This window comes from Mastacembelus armatus, chromosome 6 (assembly GCF_900324485.2).
Source record: "Mastacembelus armatus chromosome 6, fMasArm1.2, whole genome shotgun sequence".
Taxonomy (NCBI): Eukaryota; Metazoa; Chordata; class Actinopteri; order Synbranchiformes; family Mastacembelidae; genus Mastacembelus; species Mastacembelus armatus.
Window position 1 is genome coordinate 10,927,030 of NC_046638.1, and position 19,372 is coordinate 10,946,401.

The 19,372-nt window shown below is 38.3% G+C and overlaps 2 protein-coding genes across 2 annotated transcripts in view; one reads left to right on the forward strand and one right to left on the reverse strand.

The window, feature by feature from the left end:
* The window catches only part of LOC113132942 (RNA polymerase II elongation factor ELL), a 25,071-nt gene extending 11,093 nt beyond the window's left edge, over nucleotides 1–13,978 (forward strand). Inside the window, exons 3-12 of the mRNA XM_026311400.1 lie at nucleotides 2,000–2,127; nucleotides 2,396–2,550; nucleotides 4,826–5,067; nucleotides 5,757–5,881; nucleotides 7,442–7,556; nucleotides 8,195–8,651; nucleotides 9,126–9,189; nucleotides 9,607–9,778; nucleotides 9,887–9,931; nucleotides 10,579–13,978. Of these exons, the coding sequence (XP_026167185.1) occupies nucleotides 2,000–2,127; nucleotides 2,396–2,550; nucleotides 4,826–5,067; nucleotides 5,757–5,881; nucleotides 7,442–7,556; nucleotides 8,195–8,651; nucleotides 9,126–9,189; nucleotides 9,607–9,778; nucleotides 9,887–9,931; nucleotides 10,579–10,689 (1,614 nt within the window). The 3' untranslated portion in view covers nucleotides 10,690–13,978. The remainder of the gene's footprint in view (nucleotides 1–1,999; nucleotides 2,128–2,395; nucleotides 2,551–4,825; nucleotides 5,068–5,756; nucleotides 5,882–7,441; nucleotides 7,557–8,194; nucleotides 8,652–9,125; nucleotides 9,190–9,606; nucleotides 9,779–9,886; nucleotides 9,932–10,578) is intronic.
* On the reverse strand, nucleotides 13,735–18,480 carry pex11a (peroxisomal biogenesis factor 11 alpha). Its single transcript, XM_026311402.2, has 3 exons — nucleotides 17,922–18,480; nucleotides 17,648–17,763; nucleotides 13,735–15,561 (listed from the first exon to the last, which is right to left on the reverse strand). The coding sequence occupies exons 1-3, from the start codon at nucleotides 17,975–17,977 to the stop codon at nucleotides 14,993–14,995; spliced, it is 741 nt and encodes a 246-aa protein (XP_026167187.1). The 5' UTR covers nucleotides 17,978–18,480; the 3' UTR covers nucleotides 13,735–14,992.
* Between the last annotated feature and the right edge of the window lie 892 nt (nucleotides 18,481–19,372).

Here is a 19,372-nt window from a genome sequence, read left to right on the forward strand (position 1 = left end):
TGAGTGTTTTTTTTTTTTTTTTACACGGCACTTTCAGGTTTCAGTTTGTGATCCTGAGTTTAGAACGAGAAGCTCTCAAGAGTCAGAAACTGGGAACCAATGGGTTAAATGACATATGGTTATGAAGCTTGAGAAGGATGCTCTGAATAAAACGTGGCGACCTCTGAACAGTCTGACCTGAGTGACATTGATTAGAATCTGAATGTGAAGTGTGCACAGTGGCATGGATGGGGGTGACAGGCAAATGTAACGCATGGCTGGAAGGGGCTCATACTGCTGCCATCGACTGAAAGAGGGGACATGGTGGCACTATTGCAATGCTAAATGTATAAATGTGCACTCCGATCTTATCTCTAGCTGGCTTTTATTTCACAGCACTCCCATTATAAACAAATTAAAATGCAGTTCATCTGTACGCCTTTCTGTACATCAATAACCCCATTTAGGTCACTTGTTGCTTCTAATTTTGGTCAAGGTAGCTACTACATCACTTTTTTAAAGTAGGAGGTCCTGATGACATCCTTGCTCATTATGATGCTTTTTTTTTTGTTGGTTGATTGTTCCTAATTAGCATAAAAGCCAAAGCAGACATGGTGAAGACTCATGTGAACGGTCAGGCATAAATAGGTCAGAATTAATGGTCAGCTGTGTGTTTCAAGTATCCATGGCCTTGTGGGCTGCTCTGTGTTTTGTATGGACATGGATTGGCTTATGCACATGAAGGAAAGCTGGAGGCTGAGGGGGGTAGGGTGAATGGTATGCGTTGGGTTTTAGAAGAGGAGGAGGAGGGGTGTCAAGGAGAGGAGCTGTTCATTGGCTCTGTGCTGCAAAAAAGAAGGAAAAAAAAAACTGCTTATGGCTTTGCTGCATGACTGGGCATTTGTGACAGCTATAGTCCTGCCTGCCACATCTGCCAGGGGCACTGTGCTCTCAGGCAGTCAGCTTATAATCAATCACTTAGGACTGATAACTAAAGCGGCAGCTTCAACTCCATCTGACTGACATTTCTTTTTTATTTTCATGCCTGTGTGCTCTGGCCTGAGATGGTGCCACAAGGTCTGCTACAAAAGCAGTAAAAGAGATGACAAATTTGAACTGTTGCAGCTTGCTCACATTAAGTGCTACTCATCAGTAAGCATGTATTCAGGCTTGTAAAGGCTGGGTGATAACCACTGGGGTTTTCCTGAATCTAGGACATTCTATCAACAAAAGTAAACTGTCCATTTTCAGACTGTGACACAGCTGCAGGCGGTGCAGAAGAGAGCCACTGACGAACATGTTTTTAAAAAACATATTACCTGTTGGTTAATGGTTTTCTATGTTGAACTGTCCTTTCAGTGGAAGTAGGTTTTTAGTTCATTTTATGTAACAGGTTTCTGACAGAGTCAGACGTCACACTGTTGGTTTGTTGCTAGGGAGCTGCGGATGGTCTGCGACAGAAGAGGTTGTCACCCAAGTGAAAAAGCTGTCCAAGATACTATTGTTATGTTTTGCCTTTCAGACAGGCTCCTCCCATGACCAGCTACAGGTCATCATTCCTGACATGGGAGGTGCCATTCAGCTGCTGTGACTGGCACAAGTGGGGAATTATTTAGGTCACATCTACTGCATAAAAAAAAAACAAAAAAAAAAAAACAAGAAACGTCAGCGAGTCGGAAATGCTCTCATCAGTATCACTAATAGAAGTTGCTCATGTTGATTTACTTTATCCAGTGATTTTCCACTTTGAGATGGCATTGTAAGAGATCAGGCTACATCTGAGAGAGATAAAACATGCTGATTGCATAACACACCACTCAAATTAGCAGATACACTCAAGCACAGAGTGTGATAGAGAACACTGCAAATTGGTAAAGGCTAAAAGCTAGAGTGACTTTGGTTTAATGAAAATAAATTGAAGTGTGGCTTTGTGTTTACTTGTACTTCATGATAGAGATACATCACTTATAAACAGTGTTTCTTATTTCATACTTTTTTTTTTATTATTTGTCTTGGATAGTACATAAAGATTCCAGCACCAACCCCTGAATCTCCTGATGGATTCAGAGTCTTCTCCTTCTACCTATCAAGTGACAGCAAAGACAAGCCTCAGTCCAGCTTCGACTGCATTCACCAGTATGTTTCAGGGTAAGCACAACCCATAACTCTTTCTACAGTCGACCACAAGTGGAATTTGTAGTAAATTTGGTGTCAGACTAGGACCACAGAGCCAAACAGTAGGATCTAACAACAGACAGTACCATAGTCTGGCTATTCGCTTGTGTTTCAAAGCAAGAGCACATAATGTACAACAGCAACAATCTCTAGTGCTGTGTTTGACAAATGAGCAGTTAATTGATTCAAGCCAAAAAATGTGTAAGCCTAAATCTCTTCTCATCTTCTCTCCTCCACACAGGGAGGGCAGGGATCACCTGGAGGGCCAGGGCAGCATTCAGGACAAGATCACAGTTTGTGCCACAGACGACTCCTACCAGACAACCCGGGAGCGCATGTCTCAGGTGGAAAAGGACATCTGGAGCCGCTCTGCAATTGAGATCAAGCCAGGGCCAAGTAAGCCATTGCCTAATAGCAGTATCCATGTTCTGTTGGATCTTCTAGTTTACGTGGCAAACTTCAAGAATGGAAGAATCAAGGACAGATTACTAAAGAGTTTTCATGTTCCCAAAAAACTTCTAAATCACTTCTTCTCACCATGTCATCCTGCTGATAATTGCCATATGGCATCAAAGTTGTCACTTAAGTGATCAAAGTGCTGTGTTGCAATTATTGATGCAAGAGGGATGCCTCTCTTTCTTGTAATTTTTCTTTCATTTGACCATATTGCTGAGGCACTGTTCTAGCTTGCCTGCCAACACCATAATGTGGTTGAGCTTGCCAGAAGCACTAACAAGTCTCGTGCTGATGAAGTTTTGCCTAAGATGTAAATACACTGACTGTAATTTAATTCTTTTTCATTAGATACAATATTTCTAAATGTCATCTAAAGAAGAGAACACACTTAACCTGGAGTAATCTCATATGCATGCTTCTTCTTGATGGATGGATGGATATTCACTGCATTTTCCATGGTTTTAGAGTGTTTGTCAATTAAATTGACCGTGGTGCATCTTTATAAATGATCTAGCTGTGAGGCTTCATGACATTTAGATGTCCCATGTGAGTTTAAATGCTTGTGTAATTCTAATTTATGAATAGTAGCATGCTGTGTAGACTAATGCTTCAACATAATGTTTAGAGTAAGGGCTGTAGAAGCCAGCTGTTGGAAACCAGTCTCTACCCATTACATGTCATGGTTTGGTGCATACATAGTTATTAAGACACTTTGCAAAAATAAATTTAACTTATCTGGTGCACAAATACATGTACATGACCTCCAGTTTATAACGGATATACCATTTTACATGAACATGTCATTACAAGCACATAGCTGTCCTTCCCTTCTCCTGAAAACCATAGAGTAAAGAAAATGGCTTATGGATCCCTGTATGTGCTGAATGCAGTGGAGTGCATACAGTTGTTTTGTGGTGACTGGCTGACTTTTTATGGTACAGTAATGCTATACTCATCCGGAAGAAAAATCCATATACCAACTTAAAATTATAGGTTGCTGAGTAGAAAAATGTCCACAATTTGGATTTGAGAGTGTAAGATTTAAAAGTTCAGTTGCACCCAACTAAAAAAAGGCACTGACAAATAGGCGAATGAAATGCGTGCACACATGGAGCAGGAGTTGCTTTTGAAAATTTTCCTGTGTAATACAGATAGAGTTCATATTTTTAATCTAGTCATTGCCCATAATTACACTCACACAACTGTAAAACCAGTTAAGACATCACTCTCATCGCAGGGAAGCATATTTCCACAAAAGTTACTTTTAGAGTCTCCCTCAAGCTGATTGCATTTATAACTGCCAAAAAGGTGTTCTAGTTGCTGCTTGTTTGTAATGTGGCAATACAGGTTATTTCAGTGCAGGAGGGATATTTGTCAAAAACCTTCATGAGCTTATCCAGGGTAGATGTGAAAACAAGTTCCTGCAAGACTATTGCATTTTGCAAGTCCTTCAAGTCTTGCAAACACTCTAAATTGCCAAAACATATATGTACAGTTTTTTACAGAATTACTGTGATGTAAAATGTCCTGTATACATACTATATATCAAGTCTATTACATTGCTGTTGGTCTTCGACCTAAAGCAACCTCCGAGTATGGCTTAAAGTTGTAATGAGATTACAGTCTGCAGATATCTATAAGCACTACCTGCTGAGGTCCAAATGAATTAGTTCTGCAACGGGAAGAAAGGGTTTCTCTGTCTTAGTTGCTTTAGTTTCCCTGCTCCTCTACTTACTCAGCAGCAGGCTAAACCTACTGTCAGGTCTCTATGCATGAGTACTGTACCATCTTCAACGTGCTCTAAATTAATTTTTCAGAGCGTGCTTAAAGTGCTGCACATATTGCGTGTATCACATTTGCATAAACCACAGCATATGACATCTGAGATATGTAATGAGGATAAAATGTATTAGGTTACCTCTCGTGTCTAGGCCTGTCTTTCAAAAACAGGGTGTGATTTGTATAATTGTCCCAAGGACTGGAAGAGGAATTATATGTTGACTGTGTTATTTTAGGATACTCTCAATGTATGTGAATCCTATTGTCAGATGAGTTATAAACTCTTCAGTTTTGTGTAGAGTAGCAACGGTATGGCCATTCAAATACGGCTTTCGATTACAGCTTTGCCTCTCAACAGTAATTCTCATAGAAGTGGGCCCTTATTTCACACAAGACTCATGGTGAAACTGCTGTGTGTCCCTTTTTTTGATCTTAGGTAAGTGTGTGAAGGTCCAGAGGAAGCAGGGTCTGATATCAGGCTCAGATAGCAGCAACAAGCACTCCCCCAGCAACAAGAGGAGCTTGGTTCCTAGCCCTGTGGCTCACCGACCTTTGAGGGATCGCATCATTCATCTCCTAGCCTTAAAGCCATACAAGAAACCTGAGCTGCTCCTGTGGCTGGAGAGGGAGCGGGCTAGTCCAAAGGACAAGGCTGACTTGACCTCAGTACTAGATGAGGTGAGACATCTGGCACATTGCTAGGTAAACACACTGACACATCAACTAATGATAAAACAAGATGGAACAAGTAAAAGAAAAAAAATTTTAAATATGGTAAATGCAAATTTAGCTGCTTTTAGTGTCATGTGAAATCAGGTCAAGGATCAAAACAAAAAGCATAAATAAGTCCCTAACTTGCTATTTTGCTAATGAACAAACTACTGCTGTGCAGCTAAAAACGCTGCTCTAAAAATGTGATGTCAGTAAGTTTATTTCAGGCATATTTCCTGTGTTCACAATGTTTGAGTGTCCCACTGCAGTCATCAAGTGGAGACTGTGCTGCTGCTGGTTGCTGTAATTAGGGCTGTGCTTTAATTATCTTTGGAGGAGAATATTCTGTTTTGACAGGAGAGGGGTGGGGTGTCGCCAGTTGGGATCTGATTACTTTTCAGAACTGAAAGTGGTTGGTTTGGGTAGATTTGTATAAACAGAGTTAGGCTGCATAAAGGCAGGGCTAAGTCATTTTCCACAAAAACAACATAGATCCACTGTGTCACTAAAAGGTCTAGCTTTATTTAGATATAAGGCGGTGTTACGAGCAGGTTAACACAGTTTTGGTACTTTTATGACCTCAGGTGGCCTGTTTTCCTGTTGTGTTCTGTCCTCTTTCTGCTGACTTATGGACATTTTGTTCTGTGCTGTTTCAGGTTGGTAAACTGAACCCTAAAGACCACAGCTATTCCCTGAAGGATGAACACTACAGACACATCCAGAGAGACTGGCCTGGATATCTAGAGGAGGAAAAGCAACTCATTCACAGGCTCCTGATCAGGTGGGTATAAAATCAGCTATAATACAGCAACATGTGCATAACAAAAATGTCCTGTTTACTTTTCTAAAGCAACATTTCAACATTTTAAGACATACATTCACTGTCAGTTAAACTGATACTTCAATATAAAGCTGCTCACAGCAGCGAGTTAACTTAGATTAGCTTTGAGACTGGAAACAGAGGGAAACAGTACCTCTAAATCCCACTGATTTAACATTTAATATGTTCTTTGTTGAATTCATACAAAGAAACTGATTTTAGAGGTGTTTTGTTACTTTCAGGCAGGGCAACACTAGTGGTGTCTCTCTGTTTCCAGTTTTCCCAGTTTTTTTTTTTTTTTTACTAAACTAGGTTAATCACCTGCAGACTGCAACCCTATATTTATCATGAAGAAATAAGAGTGGTATCCACCCTTTTCATCTAACTCACCACAAGAAGGTGATTAAACATCTTTCCCAAATTGTCAACCTACTGCTTTAAAGTTCTTTAAAGACTTTGAGAGATCTGTTTGGGTAGATAATGCTGAAAAGACTAAGGGATGGATGTGCTTTGACAGTACTGACATTAATAGAGAAAGGCCACTAAATGAATGTAGAAGTCTTCTGTGATCCTGTGGAAAGGAGCGCTTCTAAATGACTACTTCTCTGCACTGATGAATCTCTTAATGGACACATCAAAGCAGAGGAAAATATTCCCTGCACCGTGTTGCCAAATGGCATTAGCATGGAAGGGTTCAGAGTAACAAGGCTCAACCTTTCAGGGTGAGCTTCCTCCCCTCGTGTGCTTTCTCTGCCTGCCAGTAAACATGCAGGCCATGTGCTTCATGATTGTTTTGGAAAAACTGCAAGTCTTGTTGGCTGATTGCACAACCCCCTCTGTTCATCACCCCTGCTAAGTGTAAAAAGCTTGCAATTGTAGTCATCAAATTGTTTGCCAAGTGTGATAAAACTGTGATAGCCTGTAAATTCTGATTTCAGATTTCTTTCCTCTACTTCTTTTATTTGTTGGAACAGATCCCTTATTTTGGCTTCCAAACCTACTGCCATTTACTGTCCAATGTTAATGTTTCATGCTTCTGAAGTTCACTGACACTGACCATATGAATGAGGGCATGCATCGACTGAGGGGGGTAGGGGGGATGGGGATTCTTTTTGTAGTGGCGTCTCTTTGAGGAAGGAGCTGTAGGAAGCCGATTAATGGAGAAAAGGGTTTGGTCCTGGTTAAATCTGCTGCTATTGTTCTGCTCACTGGACTGTGCTCAGTCTTTGTGGTTGCCTCCTGTGGATTGTATCAACAGACGCACAAAACAAAACATGCAAAAATCTTTCATTATATATAAATAAAGATGTCAATGATTATTTCTTCTAAGGAAAAGCTGCTATCTAAATTTCTTTCTAGACGCTGTGTCATAATAAATGATAATTGTTCATCCACTTGCTCATACATCTGCTAAAGCATGCCATATGACCTACATGAGGCCATTCCTTATCTAGCTTTACAGGGTATTTATCTTGCCGTTACTGTCCAACTAAAGATACTGTATTCTTAATCTTCTTTCAGGAAACTTCAGCCACTTCACAGTAGCCAGTTGAAGAGTCCCCAGTCCAACCATTCATTCCACAAAACCCCAGGGGACTCTCCTTCACAACTGAGTCCTGCCAAGAATCTCCCCATGGTAATTATTCACCTTGAATGAATTCTATTTTCCCCTACTTCTCCTTTCCTATAAAACTGAGAATAGATTTCCTCATTTGCAGATTTGCACATTACTGGATTTATACTTCTGTTTCCTTCTGTAATTAAGTTAGTTACTTGAGAATAACAGCTGTAACTGAAACTAAACAAGTAGTTCAACATTTCTGGGAAATTCAATTATTTGATTTCTTGCCAAAAATGAGATGAGATGACTGATAACACCCATGTATATGTTATATTAAATATGTAGAAGGATCTGAATAGCATATTTTAAAGTTCTGCACTCAACATGCTGTCACTTCCTCTAAAATGGAAGGAGCTGTTTTTGTTGTTGTTGCACAAACACAATACAACTTAATTAGTAAGCTTCCTAGGTGCAGCTAGGTTGATTTTTTTTTTTTTTTTTTTTACTTTTGGTCAAAACAAGACTATCTGTTTCCCAATTTCAGTCCATATCCTAAGACAAAGCAAGAAAGTAAACACCTATTTTAAGGAAAATCAAACTATTTCTTTTAAATAAATGTTTATGCACACGATATCAGAAATTTTAGCACATCTTATGCAACTTGCAGTAAAATGTCCAAAATGTCAGTCACTGTACTCTCTCTTTTCTTCTAGAAACGCCCATTGCCCTCAGACACATCCAACTGTCTGACCCCCAAAAAGCAAAGACCCTTAGACCAGTGTTTGCGTCTGCAGTCACCCTCTCATGGAGACTATGGCACCAATGGGGCTTGTAGCTCCTCTAGTCATGGAAACTCTAGTGTACAGATCAGAATGGAGTTTGACAAAATCAACAGTCATCTCCAAGGGAGCACAAATGGCCTGTACTCACCACATAAACTCAGCGGGTCATCTGCTATTCCAAAACTGGAGAGGACAGAGCCAGCTCCTACTGCGCCCAGCCCTAAGCCCTCACACACTGAAACCTCCATTTGCACTGACCAACAGTTCACCAATGGCCAACATAAAAAGAAGAAGTCCAAAAAGCACAAAGACAAGGAACAAGAACGTTTAAAACCAGACTGGATAGAGACCAGTCCAGACCTCAAACAGAATCAAGAAAATCTCAAAGGTAAGGGACAATAAAACTATAAACTGTCCGCTCTTCAACGTTTCAATGTCACACTTCATACCGTTGTTCTGTTTGTGTATAACTTTGTGCAGCATGAAGATTGTTAATTTTTATATATCAAAAAGGAAACGACCTCAGGGTTGAGTTATAGTTGCTGGTGGAAAGTAATTCATATATTTTAGAGTGCATTGAGCACTGTAAGGACTTTCTCCACCCTCCATTTGTCACTCACTGCTCTATTCTGTTGATGATTGACTGTGGGACAGCTGGGTGACCTACGGTCGAGCGAGTCAGCAGGCAGTGCTGCGTCCCACTCAGGGCTGCTCACGTCACTGCTTGCCTTGGATCACATCTCTTATCAGAGACAGTGATACGTGCTTCCATCAGCCTTGATATGATGGGCACATTATCGCATTTGCATGGGCTGATTGCTTTAACCTTTTTTTCCAATGTGTGTGTTTTTCCTATCTGCAGACCATAACAGACAGAAAACACCTGTCAACAGAACTTCAGGAGTGGAACTGCCTGACTATTTAATGTAAGATTAAGTACATGTCATGTTCTACTTATGATTCAGGAATAACAACACCATTGGGTTTCCATAAGCTATTTCTGATACCATCTGTTACAGAGGAGTTTAGGTTTCAGGGTCTCACTGTTGACTTGGTCCTCAACGGTTAGTTTCAGCTTCTAAACATTCACATAAGTAGAAGAAGGTAAAACACATATCCAAAATGACCTGTCACAAAGCTTCACTGAGAATGACTTCGAAAACAAACGACTCTGTGTCTTACATTTATACATCTGGTCAACACATCATGCTGTTAAATCAGTGACGTGTCAGGTCTCTTGCGCCACCAGTCTGCAGTGCCATCTACTGGAAGGACTGGGAAACAACTTGGCTTCTAGAAGTCATGCCTGCTTTTAAATAACCACTTATATTTTATTTTCTCAGAAAATACAGCACCATAAAGGCACTAGAGCAGCGTCAGCAGTATAAGGACGATTTCAGTGCTGAATATGATGAATACAGAGCTCTTCATGACCGCATTGGAGCTATCACTGAGATTTTTGTTCAGTTGGGCTCAAAGATCAACACACTCTCCCCGGGAACACAGGAATACAAGGTACGGTCTGCACTAGGAACCTACTGGCTGCTCTGTTTCTACTAAAACACCACACAGAAAACAGATCAGACACATGACACTAACAATTTTCTCTTGTTGTCTTTTCAGCTAATGGAGGACCAAATACTACAAAAGTACCGCAAGTATAAGAAAGTAAAAATGAATTAAATTTCTTTCATTTTATTTCACACTTCAAACACTGTATGCTGGGGCTCATGCAGGAAACACTCTTTTGAATATATTCATCCTTAAGTGATATATATGATGACATATGAGCTCCTCAGAAAATTGTGCTTCACATTTATTATCCTTTATGTTCTCTGGTCCACCTTCCATGTTGATCACAGACTGTTTTGCTTTAGCAATACATTTGGCAAAGGTCTGGTCAGTCCATCTCATCTTTATTCAGTGGCACAGCTTTGACAGCTGTAGTATTGTAAAACCCCATAATCACTAGACTACTGAGACAGCTATATTTGTCAAGTTGTCACATTTTTGTGATTGAGCTCTTCCCATAAATGGAGGGGAAAGTTTGACTCATAAAACTATGCTAATGACCAAATCTCCGAAATGAGCAGGTACTGATGAACAGGTGACATTCATCAGGTGGAAATAAGCAATTTATAGCACGTTTGTGCAGTTAAGAGGGTTCGCTGACTCAATTAGAAACACTCAAGCAAACCTCCTGGAATTAGTTTATGACAGGAATATGAAATGTTCTTGCATGACACCCAACATTTTGGATTTTAATGAAAAGTTACTTAAGATTCACTGGTGACCCTTTTTTTTTGTTTTTAAAGAAGTTTCCTGGGTATCGGGAAGAGAAGAAGCGATGCGAGTACCTCCATCAGAAACTATCGCATATCAAAGGCCTGATTACAGATTATGACAGAGCACAGAAACTCTCTTAGTACAGGCCCCTGCCCTTGGAAGGGTGTATTATGACTGGACCAAAAGATTCCTAATGGATCCAAAGACTGTCCAGCTGGGTCCTGGAGTCGCTGAGACACTACTCACTTTACTTCTCCAAGTGTTAATGTAATCATGGAGCAATGTCCCTTTTCAGAAGTGGGCTGAGACCACTGGCTCGTGATCAAATGTTGCCCTTTAACACTATGGTTTTCATCTATTATTGCTGTAATGGCTGGATGTTGTTCTGCTGTAAAATATTCAGATGACACAATGAAAGCCAAATCCATTTTCCTGAATTGCAAAACAGATCCTCCTGCCTAATTGCATTTTTATTCTAGCCTTTATTTTGTCAACTGTTAAAAGTGTGGATTTATACAAAGTATTAAATTAATGGTACAATCAGTCTTAAGGGGGAAACAAATGCTATGAAAATCTATATTTAACAAACAGAAATTTGTTTATTTGTTAACACCTTCAGTCACGTGAATTTTTCATTAGTTATAATAAGATTACATAATGACACTAACATAGTCGTGCTATGAACAGTGTCTGTCTCTTCAGTCCATTCACACTGACAAGTTCATTCAGCTCAAACTGTATCAACTACACACAGCCTACAGTATATTTCAGCAGGACTATGGCCCTACAAAGGTTTATTGAAGTATATCATTAAAATGATTACAAAACCACAATATGCTATGTTGTATTTCAAAATGTACTATTCCGTGTTCTCATCCTGACACTGTGGTTACAACCAGTTTTTGGACTTTAATTATAAGGAATTTTTTCTGTCAACGTCCTGTTTCATTTCTACTTCTGATCACAATACAGTCGTGCTGGTTTCAAGATAGTGCTTGTGCACATTTAGCGCAAACGATATGTAGCCTACAGTACCACAATCTGCCTTTTCACCATGTAATGAATAACATTATCAACTGAAACTTTTCACTTTACATATAATTTTAAAAGCTTACAGAGTAATTATCTTGGCAATCTTTATGGCCACACATTCTGATTTACTATGATTTTGTTTGACGTTTAATAAGGAAATGAACTGAAACAAGTAACTGAATTCAGTGTGTTACACTGATGTTATTCTGCTGAATGTGAGAGAGAAGCCTTTAACAAATTGCACTGTGTGATTTTATGTGAACGATGGTAAAAAGTCACTCAGTTTAAACCACTTGGGTTGATTTGGATATAATGTTGGGGCTGCTTGAAGGGTTCACCTTAGACATTTTGGAATTATTTGTTCCAAAGCAGGTACATACTGAATAACCTCAGCCTGTAATTCTGTCACCTTAATTAGCTGTGGCCTGAAGTAGGAAATAATTATCAGATTTCAGTGTTATCATCTGCATCAATGTAGCTGTATCACAACTGTTGTCTTAATGATGGCTTAAAATGGAAGAAAGCTAATATTTGCCTTAACATGTATGTCAGACATTTCCAACATTCTGGTGAACCTGTCCTTGATTTAAATTTACAAAGTGTTTCTGTAAATGTCTTTTAGTTTGAAGGGAAGCTCAATTGCTGCACAGTTGTTGTGCAACAGTGTTGTTCTTTTTTTTCCCCTGTACATCTTAAGCCTTTTGTGTTTTAGCTTCACTTGTTTGTTGTTTTATAATCTGTCAGATAGTCACCAACTGTCAAGGAAGTTCATTTACTGTCCAACTTCATGAAGCACCACTATCAAAATTAAGAATTTCTACAGGAATCTATAGAAAATAATGTGCTTCGCTTCTGCAAACACTCAATGGGCTACTTGTCACATATTAAGCCGCTCTTTTGCACTTTGATGTGTTTCTCCATTCTGCATTCTGTATTTGAAGGATTTCAGACTAGCAACAATTGCTTTGTCTTGGCACATATGGAAGTTTTCAAGAAAGGAATATTTATTAGCACTGACTATTAGAGAAATGGTAATTGTAAGCCCAGAAAATGTTTACAAGATTTGAAAAGTAAATCTCATCAATGCTATCTTGGATTCTTAAAGCTCTGGTACGCCGACAGAAATGTTTTCATTATTCTGGCTGTTTAGATCTTTTCTCAGGACCAGATTTTTTGTGATTTATTAGTCTATATGCATTTTGATGAGCTTAGCAAATGTGCTACAGAGCTCCACCCAACAGAGAGAAAAACATCTGGACAGTCAAAATGACTGAAAACACTTGTGTATTTTGTTCTGGTACTAGAATTGGAAATTAGTGAGGCATGGATCATTTGTATTAAAGACAAGGGCTTTTTATAGATATACAAAGTTATTTGTTTCACATTTTTTCCATTGAAAACATAAAGGTACTAGAACGTATTTTTAATACTGGCAACATAAAAAGATGACAAATTTACACAACTATTTCATGTTAAGGGCTTCCAATTTACCACAAAATTAATAGTGATCAATTGTAATCAAAGAAACTGCAAAAAAAAAAAAAATTCAGGTTCATCATAGGATGAACAAAGACAACAGTATCATCCATTTAAGTATGTTTTTGGGAAACCAGTCCTGTGACAATGGGGTCTCCCCAAGTGCTAAACCTAATGTTTGTTTGTTTGTTTTCCACTGTTGTAGGAGCTAACTACTGAAGTTGCCTTTTCATTCAGAAAGCAGATCCACTCTGCATGTAACTCTCTTTAGTATTTGGACAGAAAAAAAAGGAAAAAACTAGGGCCAGCAGTATTTAAACACTGTTTCACAGTCGTCACTGCTCAAAAAGTGCTTTGTTAATCACTTTTCAATTAAGTTGATATCAAATGCCTTGTCAATGACAAAGTTTATTGGTACTGATATTTTTAAATCAATAAATAAAAATGCAAGGCTTTCTAGGGCACCTATTAAACTGCATCCACTCTTTGCAATTTGCAAATGCAAATTTGAAAGAATGGCTTAGAGCTAGTTTTTTACTTTCAGCTCTGTTAATAGTTTCCACTTATGTCATACAGATGCATTTAATTAGTTTCATCGTGCTGGAAAAACAATGCCTCAATTTAAATGTGAAACTCAAATGAAACATTTTGTCAAATATAAATCACTGCAATTGATGTACCCAGGAGAACAAATTTATTTATTGCATTTTGTGTTTGCTCTTTTATGGGATTCATCTTTGCTTAGTCTGTTCTTTCTTTTTACATCAAAACTCAGTGTGGTCAAGGGGAAATGGAATATATTTTTGCAATTTTTGATGGTGGATACTTTATCACAAGGTCATCCTCTTCAGAAAAGCCTTCAGAAAAAAAACTGTATTGATGTCTCAGTAAAATTGAAAAATAAAGCTCTTTTCAATTCAACATGGTGTCATGTTTCCCCATCTGGGCAGTGTCACTATTTCTCTTTCAAAGAGTTAGTGCTGACTGAACATCATTAAAATGAAACTGTATAATTAAAATAATAACAATTTTGAAGTTTCTGTTGATTATACAGTGTTTTATTACCTTCCAACCAAATGTGACAGTGAAAACATTTAGCCATTGGAATGACAACAACGCTACCATATTACTGATTAGAGGTATTTTCTACTGTGTACACCTTGTACACTTCGTACTGTCTGTGTCAAAAAGGTCTACACATGCACACAATTCTTACATAATATATTAAGAATGTAATTTTAAACAAATTATGTAAATGTCTCTTCTTAAAAATAGTACAATAATTTGAATAGTTTAATTTTTTCTTTGGTATAATTTCTATACATATTTATTTTCGATGGACACAGTATAATCTAAACAGCTTTTTCACTCTAAAAGTGCTTTTGGCTAAGAACCAGCTTATTCATCACTTGAATCTAAAAGGTAAAACATTGAGCAGCATTTTATCTCAAAAACAGACCAGAGAAACACAGTGGGGTCAACACCACCTTAGCATCAAGTTATTCTAAAAAGACAGATGCAAAAGAAAATGCACAAATTTGCATCAGTAGGTGCAGTAGTCTCAAAATTGCTGGTGCTGCAGATAGAACAGGAATGCACAGTTTAGCTTTGGCTCTTTTAAACTGAGAGAAATGTATATTATAACAAACTTGATTTGCTCCCTTTTTAAAAACAGTGTTTTAAACTTCCTCAATAATCTTGCAAAATCATCAAATCCAGTCATTCCATCAATGTGCAAGCCCTTCAGTTATTGATGGCTCTATGTTTGTTACGAAACATAAATGCCATTCTAATGACGTATCGACAATGTGCCTATGATGTGTTGCCTAATCTCACATCAGTCCACCATTATGGCTCCAGCAAAAATCACTCCAAAACCTGGTATTATTAACTTCTTTCTCAGTAGTTAATCAGAAAGGTTTACCTACACCCTGGTCATGGTTTCATTCTTAACTTGGGCTGTGCAAGGGTTACAATACCAATCAGTGATGATATTAGGCCACAAAATCCCACCACACCTGCATTTGACTGGTGTATACCCAACCTGTCTAATGGAATGAAAAGATCGCAAACGTTCTTGACCATGTCCAAGGCAACAGCTGGATGTGTTTTCAGGCTCTCCAACAGCAGGAAGAGAAACGCATCCATCTGAGGAATGACAGCTTCAGCTATCTCGGGACTCTCATTGAGATGCTGAGCCATTTTCTGTCTAAAGTGTTTATCTCTTGCTATATGCAACATTAACTGGGAGACTACATAAACATCTCTGGTCAGATTCATAACTAGTGAGAGGAAGTAGAAGCGAGAGGCATTTAGGCTCCAATGTTCCTTGTCGATAGTGCGGATAAGACCGACACTCCTGGCCCAAAGTAAATTGTCACAGAAAAAGTAGAGGGCACGGTTGATGTTAGCCGCAGTGAGGCACAGACACAGCGCTCGGTCAGAGAGTTGCATGGTTCGCCTAGCAGCCTCAATGGAATTTACTGTGTTTCCCAGCCTGAACACTGACAAAGGAGGAAGAAAGAAAGCGAATTAGAGCAGCAATCAATTTAATTTGAAATGTCAGGTCAACATTTCATTCTAGCAGTCCTCTATGGACAGCAGAATACAGTTAAGCAACATTTAACAGTATTATTATATGTGTCCCTCTGAAGGAAAGTACTCATGGACTCTATTTACTCTGTGTGTTTACATACTACAACTACTAATGTTGGCTGAGGCTCTTCCTTGCATACATGTTATTTTTATTGCCTACAAGTAAATCAAATATTGTAAAAAAGTCCATTTTTAAATTGTCAGACCTGCACATCTCCTATACCCAGGCAGACCAGCTTACAGACATTAAACCCCCATGCCTGCAGCTCTAATGCAGAGAGGAGACAATTGGTCGGTACACCCAGCAGAACCTGGTCTAGTTCTATTTGGCTCAGCTTTATCCCTGATACAGCTCCAGGACAATAGTATGAAGAGGGACAGGCACTTTATTGCCTGACCCTGCTCTAAGGTCGTGCCTTATCCTTCAGATCCATGTGGAGCTTGTGTCAAGTCATTCTCTAAAAAGTTCATATTCACATCAAAACCACAAAGTGTCAAAGTTCAAAAAGTTACAAAATTCTCAACAGGCTGTGAAGTAAACCCATCTATGAGCTATCTAGGCCAGTTTCAGAGTCATAGACACAGCTGGTGCAGGTCAACATGTCAACACACAGCGCAGTCACCCACACAGTATCTAACTCAGCTTGGGCTAAAAGAAAATGTTTCAGATTTCAAGACAGTGACACAGCCATGAACAAGGTCTAAGCCCGTGGGCTAAAGACAAGACAGATGAAGAGAATGCAAAATTGTCAACTTGGAAAATTGTAAGGGCAATTTCTAATGCAGAGAATAAACAGAGCATAAGCATTTTTTATAAACATCCATCAATACATGTCTCATATGGATAGCTGATGCACAGTTTTGCATAAACATTTGCCTGGACACAAGAGTGTACAACATTTTCTTGATTTACTTGAGCATAAGAACCGACTGCAACACAATATGTAATTGTTGTACATTTTTAAATTGGCAGAGGAAGATTTATGTATTTTAACAATAAATGTTCAATGGCACTTAAGTATAACTGGCATTTCAATGTCTGGAACAAGACATTTTAACTACTTTTATACTATACCTTTTTATTTTATTAAATAAACTATACTTAATGATTTCATTAAAATGTTTCCTTTAATAAAAGTGTCAGTCTCAAAGGTTTTTATGAGACACTTGTGATGACTGATTAACTGACAAAGGACTGGACTTAATGGAAAGTATAAAAGGTCAAAGAACTTAAGCTGAGATTCAGTTCCTATCTGGTGATCCTTAAAGAGTGGCTAGCCAATAGTGCAGATGAGATGTCAGGTGTTCATAGAGAAAGAGCATTGAGACTGGATTGAGAGCTAAGAGACAGTGGCGGAATCAGCCAGAGTCACTTCAGAAAGAACCACTTTATTTCAGATTCTTATTAACATTATGCAGCAGACCACAGAGATATTATGTATTAGGCAATAGAGGGATGGGATATTTCACTCTATTTGTGCATGCAAATCTATAAAAATGTTAAAATATATAAGGATAAATAAAATAACTTCAATGGAACTCACTATTGTAGCTTAGAACAATCTTTACAAATAGTAGGAAAGGAGAAAACAGGAAAACTAGTAGAGCAAACGGTGAATGTAGGTTTTAAAAACTGAAACTACATGTGAAATTATTAGTGACTGACAATAAATTATCAATTTTCATGCTGGATTAATAGTCATTTATCAAGCAACAATACTTGCCCGTATTTTCTTTTTCTATTCTATAAATATTTTTCGGATATTTGATTAAACAATACAACTTATTAAAATATGTCAGTTTGGGGTCTGGGAAATAAGAGGCAGCTGTAGAGTAATGCCAAAAGTAGTAATTAAAGGTTTAATCAGATCAAATATGATGATCTTTGCAACTTGATATTTAATCAGTATTTAAGAAATTTGCTTAATGAAGGTAGCCGACATATTTCTGTTGAGCTGCTGAGTGATCCGTCCTTCACTTCACAGTTTTACTCACATTTTCGTCCAGCACTCATGTTGACTTCCAGACTTTTAAGTTTTGCCACAAGGTCCTTTCTTTTCGACGTGTTTCTGAGGAAATATGCGGCCAGGGCACAAGCGTATTGGGTTGTTCTGTAATACGGAAGACAGAAAAAGGTTAAGAGACAAAGTTAAACACCAAATCAAGAACTCACGCATGTTGCCTTTGCTCCACGTTGACCTAGCTAGTCATTTCACGTTTCTTCTAATAAAACAAACCAGCAACCCAAGTCACAAATACTAAAAGTCACCTGAAGATACGGTCTCGCCCTTGACTTTGGCTTGTGAACTGTATAACCGCGTCCATTATTTATTATTTCGATCAAGAACAGGTTGTTCTACTTATCTGAGACGAGTGCAGAGGTGAACCCTTGCGAAAAAACAGAAAGAGAGACGCGTTAACGCCGCCGATTAACGCTACGTGTCTCAGTTTAACACTAATAGTTCGTCCAACGTTGCCGATTAAAACTCAAGCAGATAATATGAATTTTAAAACTTCTCGAAAACTTCTTTCACGCTTATCCTAAACTAATTTTCGAATCGTTTTTGTTGACGGCTGAGCAAATAAAAAAGAGACTTGTTTCACTACGGACAGCTTTACAAACGGACGAGCACGTTTATTGGACGTACCAGGGTTACTATGGTAACTGTGAATCGTCCATTTAAAAGAATTTCAGAGATAAACTAGAAAAGGTAATTTCGGAAGAAATTACGTGGGAGAGCTGATACGCTGACGAAAAATACGAGGAGTAATTTGAAGTCAAAAAAGCAGACGAAAGAAAAAAGTGCCAAGGAAGTAAAGAAGTTGACAAAGTAGAAGAAGTTGAAATAAAAGGAAGGAAAATGAAGTTGAAAGTAAAGAAAAAAGGCAAGAAGTAAGCATGAAAAGAGAGGAACTGAAAAAAAAGACAGACAAAGAAGAAAGTACAGGATGAGTAAGAAAGGGTTGAAAGGCAATGAAAGTAAGAAAGAAAGGTGATGAAAGAAAAAAGTGCCAAGGAAGCAAAGAAGTTGACAAAGTAGAAGAAGTTGAACGAAAAGGAAGGAAAATGAAGTTGAAAGTAAAGAAAAAAGGCAGGAAGTAAGCATGAAAAGAGAGGCACTGAACAAAAAGACAGACAAAGAAGAAAGTACAGGATGAGTAAGAAAGGGTTGAAAGGCAAGGAAAGTAAGAAAGAAAGGTGAGGAAAGAAAAAAGTGCCAAGGAAGCAAAGAAGTTGACCAAGTAGAAGAAGTTGAACGAAAAGGAAGGAAAATGAAGTTGAAAGTAAAGAAAAAAGGCAGGAAGTAAGCATGAAAAGAAGAAGAAGACGTACTTTATTAATCCTCAAGGGGAAATTAAATTGTTACAGCAGTTACTAAAGTTATTAAATGTAATATTATTTAAATTATACAAATTGATTAAGTAATTAATAAAGTAATTAATAAAGCAATCAACGTGTATGTAGAAAAGTAAAGTAATTTGTTTTTGAGAGTTGGAGTGTGTATGTGTGTGTGCATGTGCGTGTATGTGTGTGCGTGCATGCATGCGTGTGTATGTGGTGTGTGTCTGTGTTATTGTTTATATTATGGAATTATAGAGTCTTATGGCCGTGGACACAAAAGACTTCCTGAATCTCTCAGTCTTGGTTTTAGGAGGAATTAGTCTGGGGCCGAATGAACTTTCCGTTCGCCACAGATCCTCATGAAGTGGGTGGGCAGA